We start from the raw sequence: 15323 nt of genomic DNA on the forward strand, positions 1-15323 counted from the left end.
CGGAAGGAGGCGGGGAAAGAGCAGGCTTCCTGAAAAGAGACGCCGTAACTAGGCAACTAGGGTACGTACGCCCGGGACCTTCCGCAGCTCTTAGGAGACGTGCTCAGTCGCTCGCTGACGCTACTATCCGGCGCTGAAGAGTTGGGAATGACTGGGCGTCTCTCTTCCACGTGTATTCAGAACCTCTGTGTGATTGGCTGTCAAGGGGGCGCGGCACACGGGTCGCGGACGCTTGTGATTGGTGCTTTGGAGCAGTGGGGAGGGATTCCTCTTACAGCCGCGGGAGGTCCGGACAGTGGCGGCCATGGGACTCGAGGGTAAGTGCTCGTCTTGGCTGTCCTTTCCAACATTCTGTCTCTTTCGGAGGGACTTGTGCAGTTCTTGAAGTAGCGTGGCAGGCTGTGGAGGGGATGAAGCCCACCCAGCCTGACGCCCGGAAGTCGGATCTGAGGGTCTCCGGAGTTTAATGGGGCTGAGGGTTCATTGAGAGCCGGTGCCGGTTCGTAGGCTGAGTTTAATAGAGCGAAGAACTGGAACCTCAGGATGTTTTTTGACTCCTATTGGGTTTGGCCAGACCTTGCTTGATCCCGGAGGGGTGGCGGATGACCCTTTCTTTGGCGCTAGTGAACCAACTGCTTCTCAGGTAGTCATGCGTTTGCACACTGGATTAAAGTAGGGTTGGTTTGATTCCTCAGCACGATCCGATCACTCTCTAAGGCTCCGCTGGAGCTTCTACCAATAAGGGAGCTCCCTAGCTGTGATCGAGAATTTTGAGGTCTTTTTGACTTTGCCATTTTTTGTTTGGGCAGATTGCTTAACCTGTAACGCTCGAGAGAGAATTCACCAGATCGTACAGCCTAAGTTCTATGAATTCACTGGATTTTGAGCCTCTTTTAACCTATAGAATCCAAGATTCAGCGAGTATGCAGTATGTCAAGCTTTTACGCAATAAAGATTTTAGGATGATAACCTGCTGGCAGGCAGATTAGTAACAGAACATTGGAGGTCAGTGATAGACTTTGAGATAATTTCATCTGGTTCATTATTTCTGTCTTTCTTGTCATTCATTTCTTAAAACTGACTAGGACTAAACGTTCAGGTTTAGATGACACAGCACAGTAGAACAGCATTAGCCACTTAAAAGTGTTAACTTGAAGCTTTCCTTTCTTTCTGCAAATTTGATGTTTTCTTGCTTTCTTGATATTTTATTTATTGCTTGCAAAGTCGATCTTCTCCCTTTTCTTTTTCCAGCTTATGTGTCAAGGTCCACCCATGTATGTAGCCCAGTCTTATCTGCCCTAGAACCCTTAAACCTCTGCCTTCCAAGTCCATGATCCTCCCCTACCTCCCCCACTTTGTATTTCTGAGAATATTTTAAGTGTAGATGAATTTGTTGGAGAAAATTGATTGACACATATGGTTTGCAGGTGAGATGTGAAACAGCGTTTAGGATAGTAATTCTCCGTTGACTTCTTGCAGCCTTGTAGATCTTAGCTAAGGAGGATTTTTGCCAGATCTCCAAGGCTCTAGCATTAAACGTGTAAGAATCAATATAACTGAATATTGAATGAACATTTCATATCAGCATGGCTTTAGGAGACTCCTAAAAGAAACATTTCTGCCAGGTGGTGGTGGTACACATCTTTAATTCCAGCACTTGGGAGGGAGAGGCAGGCAGATCTCTGTGAGTTAAAGGCCAGCCTAGTCTAGAGATCGAATTCCAGGACAGCCAGAGATACATAGAGAAATACTGTCTCAAAAACCATCAAAACAAAAACAAGAAACATTTCCTAATGTAGATGTAACATTTCCTACTGTAGATGTAGGAAAGAGCCCACACATATAGCCCATGCCCAGTTCTGTTTCTTTTTAGAGTCTGCGCTGAAAAGAGGTTCAGAAAAGAGAAAGGAGCAGTTTGAGTATCAGCATGCTTGAATAAAGAAGGAGAAACTGGATTGACCAAATCATGAGTTCCACGTAACACCTGAAGAGGGTGCTCTACAGAAGTTCTAGCTCCAGGTATATTTTAGTGGAAACCACAAAGCTACCCAGCAAAACTTTATGGAATGAACTAGATCACTAGCCAAGCTGTGTAGTGCCAATCAGCACATTTTCTGTGAAGATCCAGATGGTAAATATTTTAGGCTGTGTGGCTCTATGGGTCATATGATCTCTTTCAAAGCTCTGCTGTTGTAGCATAGAAGTAGCCATTCACATGAATGAATAAGCAAGCCACGTTCCTGTAAAATTGTGTTTATAAAAATAGTGTGCCAGAATAAGTAGGTTTGGAACCTAGCCTGTTTTAGATCCTTTTTCTGCTTCACAAACCAGAACAAAAGATAGGCTAGAAAACAATAGGCTTTTTGCTACTTTTCATAATTCTGGAATCTGCTACTAGACTTAACTACTTTTATGAATCTTTTCTGAGGTGATGTGTAAGGCTGCATTTAGCTAATAGTCTGCCTAGAGATTGGGCACAGTAAGGATGTAGAGATGGCTGGGTCACACTCTCTTTATGCACTTTGTAAGCACTTTTCATTGGCTCTCCCATGTCTGTCCTTTTTTTTTTTTTTTTGGCAGAGTTTCTCTGTCTAGCCCTGGCTATTCTGGAATTCACTCCGTAGACCCGGTTAGCCTTGAACTCACCCAAGGTCCGCTTGCCTCTGTGTCCTGAGTGTGGGGCTAAAAGTTGTTCACCAGCACACCTGGCTTCCCCCATGTCCTAGCCCAGTAGTTGCATGACTTATGTATTAACTACAGAAGTGAAAGCCATCAGAACTTTTATGGGCGAAGTCAAAGATTTGTGGGTCACTTCTTCCAGGTCCTGTGGCTTTCATAGTCCAAATGCAAGGGAGATTCTAGGGTGCAGTGGCACATGCCTGTCATTCCAGCCCTCAGGAGGTAGAGGCTGGGAATATTATGAGTTTAGGCCAGTGTGAGCCACATAGATAAAACTTGGATTTTAAAAACTGTGGGTAGAGAAGATCACTAATGAAATAGCCTGCTGCATTGTGTTTCTTCTAACTTGTTTAAGCTTTAGACTTTGCATTTGTACTATAGAATTGACACCTTGTTTAGGTGTGTCAACTAGACTAGTAGCATATAGATAACTCTCGAGTCTGGGTAGTGTTAGATATATAGTGACTTAATAAGTAGAAACTGATAAAGTGATGAGGAGAGGGTAAATATATGGGTGTGTATTTAATTATTGGAAAGAGTTGGTCTGTTCCTATGGCAAAGTATTGTGTACTATGGCCTAATGTTTAAAATGTACCAGTTTCCTAGCTCAATTAACACATTGCAGAATCTAGCATCACCATGCTAAGCAAGTAAATGTTGTCAAATGAATAAGTGTAGGGGGAAAGCTTTTTTAAAAAATGCCTTAGCATTAAAACTATTTCTACAGGATTTGGAATATGAAGTGGGATGTGTCTTTGAGCTGATGTCCTGTCTTTTTCTTTCAGGTGATGGAAGACACATTTCTTAACTGCCTTGCTCTGAGAACTGATGCCTGAACCACCACAGCATGGCCAGTAGAAGAAGAGGTGGGCATGGCCAGCCTCCCTCAGTGACGCCCTCTGAGTTTAGCCCTCGAAGTCTTTCCACAAATAGGACCTGCACCCACAGTATATGCATGGTGTCTGACTTTTTCTACCCAAACATGGGAGGTGTGGAAAGCCACATTTACCAGCTCTCTCAGTGCCTCATCGAGAGGGGGCACAAGGTCATAGTTGTCACCCATGCTTATGGAAATCGAAAGGGCATCCGTTATCTCACCAATGGCCTCAAAGTTTATTATTTGCCTCTCAGAGTCATGTACAACCAATCTACAGCCACAACTCTCTTTCACAGTCTGCCATTGCTCAGGTACATATTTGTTCGGGAGAGAGTTACCATAATCCATTCCCACAGTTCTTTTTCTGCCATGGCCCATGATGCTCTCTTCCACGCCAAGACAATGGGGCTTCAGACAGTCTTCACGGACCATTCCCTTTTTGGATTTGCTGATGTCAGCTCGGTGCTTACAAACAAGCTTCTAACTGTGTCTCTCTGTGACACAAACCACATCATTTGTGTCTCTTACACTAGTAAGGAAAACACTGTACTAAGAGCAGCGTTGAATCCTGAAATAGTGTCCGTCATTCCTAACGCTGTAGACCCTACTGACTTCACTCCAGAACCATTTAGGAGGCATGATAGTTTAATAACGGTTGTTGTTGTCAGCAGACTTGTTTACCGAAAAGGTAATGAAATAGTAGTTCTATTTGCATTGACACCTTTTTTTATTCCTTGTTGAAAACTGTTCAATACTTGTATGTAATGATTGCTTGCCTTTTCATTTTGTGCGGTGGCTTTATAATGACTTGTAACTATTGCAAGGGAAATTTGGATATCAAGTTTATACATCTAAGAAGAGAAATGTATAGAGTGGCTGTGAATGCTGCCCAACTTTTTATGTTATAATGGTTACTGAACAACAACAAAAGCATCTGTCTGATGTTCTCTAATCAGTTAGATCTTTGTAAAAGTTCAGTAGCCTTGCACAGGTAGTCAGAACAGCATGTGCTCACTGTGTGCCCTTTTCTTTTTGATTGCAGAAGTAATGGTTTCTTAATTGCAGGTATTCAGAGATGCCCTAAAGACTATTTTTGTTGGTAATGTCTTGTCTTTGTACATCTGTACATGTTGTTCAAAATCAGTAGGTCTTTTGGGCACATGGCTGTCCTGTGACTTGCTGGTTTTATCTGGTCATCTGCAAGGCATTGCTAATCAGCATTCAAGTGATGCAGAAAGGAGTAGGTGGCCCAGGCTCAGAACCTGGCTCATTGCTGATCAAAGATGGGTCATTTAATAGCTCTGTGTCAGTTTTTATTTGTTTATGGCACAATAGGAACTTTGTGACGGTTCAGAGACAACTCATGAAGATCTTTGCTGAGGTTATAATCCACCTCCGTTATCCCTCAGGAGTATTTTGTTCTTGTTTCTGTTTTTCGCATTTCTGGGGCACTAATGGTCCCCACATAGCTTTTGTGTTTATTGCACAGTTGATACAACCTGCTTTTTAACACAGAAATGGCCTCCTATTTGAAAAGCTGTCCAATAGACAGAAATATCATTGAAAGTTTATGGGGAATCAGTAATAGATACTGCATGCACCCCTTAACTATTGAAATGTAAAGCATTCACACACATGCTAAATTGTAGGGAGCTTGGTTTATAGCTATAGAACTTGAGGATCAGCTCACAGATTCTGGCTGTACCATCTTAGACAGTTGCCTTCACAGAATATACCGTTGCCCACTCTGGGTTTCCTTTAAAGGAGGAGGACTAAAATGTTTGAAACAATGTGCTGGATTTTAAATTTGTTTTCAGTTTTACTCTCCAGTTTAGGTCACTCCTCATCTGTTAAGGGCTTTTTTTCCCAGACATTTATTCATTGGTTCTTTCAAACTATTTAGCTTTTGTAGAAACTTGTCAGCTTATGTGATACTTAATTAAATTATTCGGTCCAGTCATGAGGAGACTAGGCAGAAGATGAATTTATGAAGAAATGCCAATAGGCTATACCCTGTCATGTAGTAGTATATTTGGGAGTTGTTGGTGGTCAGTATAGATGATGATTGTAATTTTGAACAACCCCTGTTAGTGGAGGTTGGTTAGAAACCTTGAACTCATTACATTTTCTGGGATAAAGAAATCATGTCTTACTTTGTCATCAAGATGATGCGAATGGAATTCTGTATTCTGCACCATTGCTGGAATACTGGTGTTGTATTTATTATAACTTCAGAAATGTGCCCAACTTATTTTTTAATCAAATAGCTTACCTTGATGAGATAGATGAGAAAACGTGATGGCATGTGTGGTAGACGATCTGCACAACTGTTCATACAAAGGTTAAATGTGCTGTTTTATATCATAAGTGTAGTAGTATTTTAACCATTAGAACTGGCTACAATGGAGTCAAAGTATGGCTTTTCCTGTTTTCCATTAAGTAACTCAGCAGATATATACTGAACCTTCTTCATAGGCCAGTTACCCTGCAAAATGTACCATGAGGAGCAATGGCCATGTCTATAGCTCAAATGTAAGTAGTTATATTATAGTCCATTCCTTCCTAATGCTGTAGTTTCCTTGAAGGATGTTCAGTGGACCAGATTTCTAAGGCCCATTGAAGTAGATTTAGATTAAGCAGTTAAAACCACGTTCTCCTTGTCCAGCTTTGGTGGAGAAAATGCTGGCTTCTGAGCCTTCTTTTCCATCTACTCAGAGTTTTCCCCTGTTCTCTATGTGTGCAGGCACCTCCAGCTGCTTGCTGTAGTGGTAATGCCAACTTAAAATTTGTATTCTGCAGTTGATAAAGCCTGTGCATGATACAGACCCCACTTGCCCCAACAACTATAGGGTAGGTGTTACCTGCATGTAACAGACAAGGAAACAGTTCTCAGAGAGGGTAAGTAACTCGCCTAAGGTTACACAGTAAGTAACAGGTCACAGATGAGTTCAGCTCTTGAGTCAAGGTCTCCATCTCTGCCCCTACCATTGTTATTCTGGAACAGATCTGAACATTCCAAGTCAATTTGAATGGGGGGGTTGTGTATGTGAATGTATAAACTGATAGTGTTTTTCTTGGCTGTGTTTTGTGTTAGAGGCTTCTTAGAATCTAGACAGAATAAGCTTATTGGTTTTTGTTTTTTTGTTTTTTTTTAATAGCAAGGAGGGGAAAACCTGCTTTATTCCTAGAGTACCATAATAAAGCATTGGTGGTGTTGACTGGCCTCTTTCTGAATAAGGTTCTTGTCAGGGTTAAATGACCCAGTACATTGGAAGTAGAGTGTGAATATAGTAAGTTCAGTAAACGTAGCCATTGTCAGCAACTGTGATGGTTGCTCCATCTTTTTTTTATGTGTGAAGAATGGACACTTAATATTTTCTTTTAAAGGAGGGAAATAGATAAAGTGTAGGAAGCTAAGTGTTAAGTGGTAAAGTGGTACTAAGCCATTTCCTGGCTGTCCAGCAATCCAGTTAATGTGTATAGACTCGAAACAAAGATAGCTAATGGGAAGCCTTCACCATTCAGGAAACCTACAACTGAATTGATTTTTTTGGTGTATATAATCATTTTGAAAATCCATTAGTGATTGCACAAAGTGGCTGAATTCTGAGCAGCTTACAGAGACATAGGCAACTTCAGAACCTCACAGTAGCCAATGGTTACTTCAGAGGATCGGGACAGTCATTCTGAGAGTGCAGAGAGAAGCTGTACAGTGCCTGAGTGTTTGCTAGGGTAGTGTTGATAGGCAATGACAAACCACACCCAGCATCTGATTGCTCCTTTTAGCTGGATTAAGAAGACACTGAAGGAGAATCTATAGGAATTCATCATTATTCAGTTAATTCATGCCATATGACAGAAGGTGTGGGTTTGTAATCTATACAAAAAAGAAAAGAAAATCCACATGAACCTATATTTTCCCATCATGCTTTATAATTGATATTGCCTATTTTGAGGAAGATTGGTGGAAAACATGCAGTTTGTGTGCATATGTCAATTTATGTGTGTGCATATTTTAATTGAGTAAACTCAGCTCAGTAGGTTATTTCATGTTTACTTTTGAATGTATGGTTTGTAATTGTTGATGAGCTAAGTTCCCAAATACTGTCAGATTTGCTGTGGCTTTAGCTAGCTACTGTTCATACCAGTAGGCTGTGACTTCCTCTATTGCTTTATGTCTCCTGAGATTATGCTTACATATTATGTGAAAGCTTTTTCTTTTTTAAAAAATAAGAGGGAGATGTAGCTTTAGGTTTATGGACTATAATGATCTTACAGCCAAGGCCTTGCCATCTTCATTCACTGGTGTTCATTCTGAAATTCTCTGTATAAACTGCAGTCTGAACAAAGTGAAGGCACGAGCTAAGATTATTGCTTTGCCCTTTCTGGCTACAGGAAGTAGACTCATAGACCTGTTGACTTTTATAGCTGGAGACTTTGGACTTTAGATATGTATGTATTTGCATTTATTAGGCCATGAGGAGAGAGTGGGCTGTTTTTTACAATGTTAAGAACTGGAGTGAGACCTAGATTTCTGGTCAGCTTTGTGCTATGGAGAAAGCTAATAAGCTTTAGCTATGACACACCGTTTTTTGAAGTAGGCAGTATGAACAAGTGAATGGCTTAAAGGATACAACATTGAAACTGGATTGCTCATGATTTGAGTATGTGGCACTAGCAATGCATGTCAGAACCTGTATCTTCAAGTGTTGTAACACTTGGGAACTAATGGCAGTTGGTAAATGATTCCCCCTTTCTGGGAAAAGAGACTTGATTTATCTACTGCAAAGAAGCTAGCTATAGTTGATATTTAAAATAAGTGGATTCTCAGGGACTCTGTGTTTTTTAAATGGTAAATATTAATATTTCCAATATTCAACTTTATAATTTCAGGGACTGATTTGCTTAGTGGTATAATACCTGAACTCTGTCAGAAATATCAAGAATTAAATTTCCTAATTGGAGGAGAGGGACCAAAGAGAATTATTTTGGAAGAAGTACGGGAAAGATATCAACTACATGACAGGTATTAATGGCTTGCAAGGCATTGTGGGTATGAAAATGGCAGTTATTTATGTTTGCTTTTGACCATATGCCCAACTTAGGTGTGATCCTGCTTCTATTTATAAGGGGCATACAAATATAAGGCATTTTTTGTGAATTTATATCAAATAAGAAAGCTTACTGGATACAAATGTTTGTTGGTTAGCTGAACATTGATTTGGGGGCAGAAGTTAGAGGCTTGATGAGAGGCATGGGGGTTGCAGGAGAACTTTGGTTGGAAATGGTTTCACTCATGTTATGATTTAAGTGTCATGATCTAATCATGTAAATTGCTGTATGCATGCAGGTTCAGACAGATCTTTTGCTCCATAGTTTCTTTAACATACAGTCTGTGTATATGTAAAGTGATGATTTTTAAAAGGTTATTTTCCCACATAGAAATGACACTTGTAACATTTAATTATGGTTATTTTATTATATTTTTCTTTAACTAGGCATAGTGGCTCATGCCTTTATTACCAGCACTTGGGAGGGAGAGGCAGAGGCAGGTGGATCTCTGAGTTTGAGACCAGCCTGCTCTACATAGTGAGTTTGTGGACAGCCAGAACTACATAGTAAGACCTTGTTTTGAAAAAACAAAAACTTAATATTCATTAAACACAAACTAGTTTGGGAAGATGAAACTGCATTGTATGAGCTGTAACACAACAGGTTTCTAAAGGTGTTTCGATTATATTAGGGTTTGACCATATCTAATCTTCTGAGATAGGAAACATTAGTACTAGTAAGAGTAATACAAATAAGAGACTTGGCTTAGGGATTAAATTTATTTTGTGGCATGACTTCTTTTTTTTTTTAAATAAATATATATATACCTTTCTCTCCTTTTCACTGCAAAAATTAGGGTGCAACTTTTGGGCGCTTTAGAACACAAGGATGTTAGAAATGTCTTAGTTCAAGGACACATTTTTCTTAACACCTCCCTCACTGAAGCATTCTGCATGGCAATCGTGGAAGCCGCCAGTTGTGGTCTGCAGGTAAAACACTTTAAGGGCTTCTCTTGTGGGATTCTGTATTTGTAGAACATGCCAATTTTTTTTTAAGCTTGGTCTTATGCTTTTCCTGAGAAATTACATTGAATCATGTGCTGTCTCTGGTCTTTTTAAGGTGGTCAGCACAAAGGTCGGTGGGATTCCTGAAGTCCTTCCAGAAAATCTTATTATATTATGTGAGCCATCAGTCAAATCTTTGTGTGAAGGCCTGGAAAAAGCTATTTTCCAAGTGAAGTCGGGGACATTGCCAGCTCCAGAAAATATCCACAATGTAGTGAAGTCTTTCTACACCTGGAGGAATGTCGCAGAGAGAACTGAAAAAGTATGTTCCTTGTTGAGAAAAATTGAATTCCTTGATTTTTTGCTTCTCTGGCATATAGGCTTGCCTTTTGAGTTTTGGTTTTTAAGGGTATGAGCCCTTCCAATTGAAAAGGAATAATTATTTATACTTCAGGTTTGGTGCATATGCTTGGCAGTTTTCTACATAAATCACTGCCCTGGACTCTGAAAATAGTAACAACACATTCTAGTTTCATTCAACTCTTTCTGAAGAAGTCACAAAAGTTTCTAGAAGTTGCAGCAGTCAGAAGCAAAAAGAGAAGTAAAATCACTATGTTGGGACTATTTGTCATGCTGCAGCCAATAGGACCTGTTAGCAAATGGGTAGGTGTTTGCAGTGCCTGTTCTATATCATGAATGTTTAGAATACTTCCCAGAACTCAGGTCGCGCTTTTCCTGATGACTTACACTCTGCCAGAAAGAATTGTCATAACTATAGGTTAATTGACACTATATTAGAATTCAAAATATATTTGAAATTAAGAACACACAGTCAGCAGTAAGAAAGCAGCCACAGGGACTTTCCAAGGAGACACTTATAGGGATGACATCCTCTTAGAGAGGGTGATTGTGAAAATGCTGTCATATGTATTCTGCTTAGTCTCATCTGTTAGGTCTCCCCTGTCTACTTCTGCCTCATTCCTCATGTTACCACATGCCAAGCTGAAGAAAACAACTTACCCTTCTTAGTATGTAAAACTCCAGCACCAGCTGGGCAATGGCAGTGTATGTCTTTAGTGTCAGTGCACGGGAGGCAGAGGCAGGTAGATTTCTCTGAGTTTGAGGCCAGCCGGATCTACAGATCCAGGAAAGCCAAGGCTACACAGAGAAACTCTGTCTTGAAAAAAAGAAAAGGAAAAAAAAAAAAAAAGCAAACAAATAAGTGTTGTACCAGAAAACCAGCTGATTGGAGCACAGAGGGTCATGGTTTATACTGGGGTTTTATGCTTTTGGTGTTAATACAGTGGAGCAGTGGTTTTCTAGCCTGGAGAATATTTCTTGGTTTGAGATACAAGGTTTCACTCATTTGATCTCTTATCTCTAAAAATGAACATATGCTATATGCTTCATTGACTCATTGACATAAGAGGTATTGGAAACATACATAACTGACTGAAGAAGTATATCAAATTAGGAAGTTGGACTGAGTACCAGTTGCCTGTGGGGATGCCTGTCACAATTGCGTAGTTAGCCACTTCATACTACGTTCTCCATTCTTCTGTCCCTTTACCTCCCCAACCACTCCTTAAATTCTTACTTGCCCTTTGTGGAACAGATACTCAGTTTGGATTATGGTTGGCAGGAATATTTGGCCAGACAGGTTTTTTGGGTGATCTTGGACTCCACCCTGATTTGGAATCATACCGCTGTAAATTGTGATTTGATTTTTGTCATCATACAAACCTCCAAAGTCTGAGCTGTTGTCAGTGAGCAACTCAAGAAAGAGTTGTGATGGCAATTTATCTGCCTGTGTTAAAAGTGCTCATTAGCATTTTATATTTTTCTTGTAGTTTTGCTTTGATGTAATAGTAAAACATGTGTTCTTTTTCTTTTTTTTTCTTTTTTTTGAAATGCGGTGTGCATTTTATTAATAGCACACAACCTCAGCTCTTGAACCATACCAGAGACAGTCTGTCTCTTAAAAGACAAGCTGATGGTCTAGCTTGAGTTTTAACAGCATGTTTGTAAGCTCTAATTTGCTTGTTATAGATAACATTCTACAGGTTGATTAATTCAAAGCAGTCCAGTCACACAGTCAGCCCTACACCCCAGAAGACAGAGGCAGCTGCCTGCATTAGTTTTGAGGAAAATTCCTCCCTACACACATTTGATTCCTGTACAGATTTGTCTCCCTTTGTTATTATATGGATCTACATTTACACAGCAGATTCGGGATAAACAATGATACCACATTTGCTCTGAGACTGAAGAATTCAGTCTTGAGATGTATATTGATATCTTGTTTATACTCTAACAAATAAAGCTTGCTTGAAGATCAGAGGGTGGAGCTAGCCACTAGTTAACCATAGAGGTCTGGAGGCCTGTACAGACAGACAGGAATTGAGATGGCTGGGCAGAGAGAATATATGGAGACAGGAACTCTTTTCTTCTTTTTTTTTCCACAGTCAAATCTGGTCTTTATTAATTTTGAAGAGAAGCGTAATATTTTATTTCCTGTAGAAAATACATTTTTCTTTCATACCCTCTGATATTTATAGTACACATTTGCAAAAACAACAGAAAAAAAGTAAAATATAAGGAAAGGGGAAAATCCATTCAGGCATGGTAATTTACACTTGGAAGTCTGAGGTAGGAGAATAACAATGCTTCAAGCTGTCCTGGGTGATACAGTGAGATCTAGACTAGTTCTGTGCTACCCTGTCTCAAAAAGCCAGACAGAAAAAAAAGTAAATCCTCATTTATAACATTTATGTTCTCTTTATAATTGTAAACTATTTATTACTTAAGATAATAAATTAATTGTCCTCAAGTGAAGGTGAACAAGTTCTTTTACCTTTTATGGCACAGGCATTTTGATCCTTTTCAACTCTTTTTAATTTGACTGGGTTACTTAGAATGTTGGTGGAAAAGTAAATTCGCAAGTTGGGCATGGTGGTATACACCTGTAATCCAGCATTCTGGAAGTAGTAACAAAATGAGCATTTCCTCATCTACCTAATGAGTTTGAGACCTGCCTGGGTTACATAAAACCCTGTCTCCAAAGAAAAAGTTAGAACTTTATGTCTTTGTCTTTCTGCCTGCCTGCCTGCCTATCTGTTGCAATCCCTCAGCCTTGGTCTCTCAACATCATTCTGATTAATTTTTTTTTTTTTACTTAAATTGTCTGCAGGGTAGAGGAGCTAGATGAACGTGCATCATGTCTTTCTAAGGCTACCCACCTTCAGTAGAGCTGCCTTGTCCATTGTGACTTTCCCCAATTCCCAAGGAGACAAGTTTACATGTCTAGTATTTTCAGGATGTAGGATCAGCAGTGGCTTACAAAGCCAGGCATCAATACCCAGTTCTTAGCACAGCCCTTTTTGTTTTCCTTACCATTGTTTTTTCCTACTCTGCCACTCAGCATCTACTCTGTCTTCTTCCTGCTTTACTTGCTACATAGAAGCCGTATCTCTGTAGTGTCTCCATCCGTCTGCAGTCGTCTGTGTGTGCCCTCTGCTAGGCATTAGTAAGAGCTTTCTTCACTCAAGGCATTGGCTCGTTTCAACAGTGTGCCTGCCGAAGACCCTATAGTACTTGGGTATTCCAGTAGTCAGATGACTGTCACCTGTTCTCTGTGTCACTCACTGTTTAGCCCAGAATTAAGTCAGTGGTAAGCACAATACTAAATGACAACAAACATGGGTGATTCTCTTAACACATTTGCCAGATGCTCCTTGTCAGTACAGATCATGGGTCATCACCCTTTGTAGCAGGCATATGGTGGCTCAAGTGCTCAGTGTCACCTTCTCTCTTGCAGGTATACGAGCGTGTGTCGAAGGAAACTGTGTTGCCAATGCACAAGAGATTGAACAGGCTTATCTCTCATTGTGGCCCAGTGACAGGCTACATTTTTGCTTTGTTGGCAGTGATCAGCTATCTCTTCCTCCTTTTCCTGCAATGGATGACTCCAGACTCTATCATTGATGTTGCAGTAGATGCTACTGGGCCAAGGGGAGCCTGGACTCGTCAATATCCCCATGATAAGAAAAGTGATGAGAATGCCAAGGTATCCAAAAGCAGGTAGAAGTAAGCCCAAGTCCACAAGTCCTAGACACTTGCAGTACTCCTGTTAGCATTTGAAAATTACCTTTTTCTTTTGTTTTGGGGTTTCAGAGTTGGTTTAGTAAATTATGCTACCTCTATATCATTCACTACTTTTGTTTCTTGAAGAAAGATAAACACTTATGCAATTCCTGAGTGTGGAAACTCTTTGCACTTCTTAAAAATTTGGGGGAGAATGGTTTAGCCACTCAGGTATGACATTTTTCAGATTACTGAGATCCCTCTAGCAGAGATGTTTTAACATTATATTTTGGGAGCCTTGGGTGCTGAAAGGCCAAATGTTTCTGGATCTGTTTTGGCCAGTTTTTAACATAATACCATTAATTCACATTTACCAGATGTTTACAAGCTTTCTTTAGGGAGGTACAACAGTTAGTGAACTGTTTTAAGTCAAATGCATGTATCCTTCATTGGACATTGAAGTCATGTTCTGGATACTTACTGGGTCCACTCAAGCATTACATCTAAACTGATTTCTTGAGCAAGACTGTTGATTGCCAGCATGTTTGCACCTGCTGTGTATGAAAGTTGAACTAGATGCTTGCTGAGACTAAGGACTAGTGAACAAGAAGCGGTAAAACAGCAAACATGCCAAAATGCTCAAGCTACTGAATGTCAGAAAATCATCACTGGCATACTCCAAGTACCTCTCTGAACCTGTTTTATGCATTCTCCTAGAAAGAGCCCTTTTCCCTCTCCCTCCCTCCCTCCCTCCCTCTCTCTCTCTCTCTCTCTCTCTCTCTGTCTGTCTGTCTATCTCTGTGTCTGTCTCTGTGTGTGTCTGTGTGTAGAAATGTTGCTTTTTAAGTTCTATGGACCGATACCACTGTTGATAACTAGTGCAGGCCAGCCCTCTGCTTTTGTAGCGCCCAGTTTAGTCCTGGTAAACACCTTTGTTGTTTCTGAGTAGAACAGAAAAGGTGTGCCATCTCAAAACCAGCTGCTATCCTGTCTTCTGTGTGGAAGTCCCTCCTCATTCCTATGGCCTAGCTGATTTCTGATAAGTATTGCCAGTGTATGGAAAGGTTTTCCTCCAGAATGGTTTGTAGAGTATCAAGTCTGAAAGGTGTCAGAGCACACAGCCTCTTTGTGGGTGGAAGTCTTGATCATCCAGAGCCATGGGTTCTTTAATCCCAAATTACGTGTGATATGTATTATTAATCCACTGAACTCTTTTGCATGGGTTTTTGTGGGAAAAGGACCGAAACAAGCAGCAAGGCACTTGTGGGTGTTCAATTTTATCAGTATTGTAATTCTGTACTGAATTTTTTAATGATGACATTTGTAAGACTTTTTAAAGAGTATCTTAATATGCCTAATAACTGATTGCCACTGATTTAAAGAAATATATGTATGTTTTGTTTATATGAAAACAGAAATTCTAGAGAGTAATTTTTAAAATAAAAAGTTAGGGCTTCTTTTAGTGGGGAAAAATGACCTGGTCCCAGCTGTTCAGTCTTTGAAATTTTATGCATGGAGACAGGCGTACAGATAGCACACAGTGCCAATATTCTGGTAAACAGATATGTGGAACACTTGGCTTTATTTATTTTATACTACCATTTTTCTTATATGTTTGCTTCTAGTTT

The 15323-nt window shown here is 40.1% G+C and overlaps 1 protein-coding gene across 2 annotated transcripts; it reads left to right on the forward strand.

Moving 5' to 3' along the window:
• Positions 1-252: 252 nt before the first annotated feature.
• On the forward strand, positions 253-14422 carry Piga (phosphatidylinositol glycan anchor biosynthesis class A). 2 transcript variants are annotated; one of them, XM_051179215.1, is made up of 7 exons: positions 835-1005; positions 1874-2019; positions 3465-4244; positions 8450-8582; positions 9465-9597; positions 9728-9934; positions 13430-14422. In XM_051179215.1, the coding sequence occupies exons 3-7, from the start codon at positions 3527-3529 to the stop codon at positions 13694-13696; spliced, it is 1458 nt and encodes a 485-aa protein (XP_051035172.1). In that variant the 5' UTR covers positions 835-1005; positions 1874-2019; positions 3465-3526; the 3' UTR covers positions 13697-14422. The 2 variants fall into 2 exon arrangements, with proteins under 2 accessions (XP_051035173.1, XP_051035172.1); XM_051179216.1 differs by lacking the exons at positions 835-1005; positions 1874-2019 and adding an exon at positions 253-317.
• Positions 14423-15323: the final 901 nt, after the last annotated feature.

The sequence above is a fragment of the Phodopus roborovskii genome, unplaced genomic scaffold, assembly GCF_943737965.1.
Source record: "Phodopus roborovskii unplaced genomic scaffold, PHOROB, whole genome shotgun sequence".
Classification (NCBI taxonomy): Eukaryota; Metazoa; Chordata; class Mammalia; order Rodentia; family Cricetidae; genus Phodopus; species Phodopus roborovskii.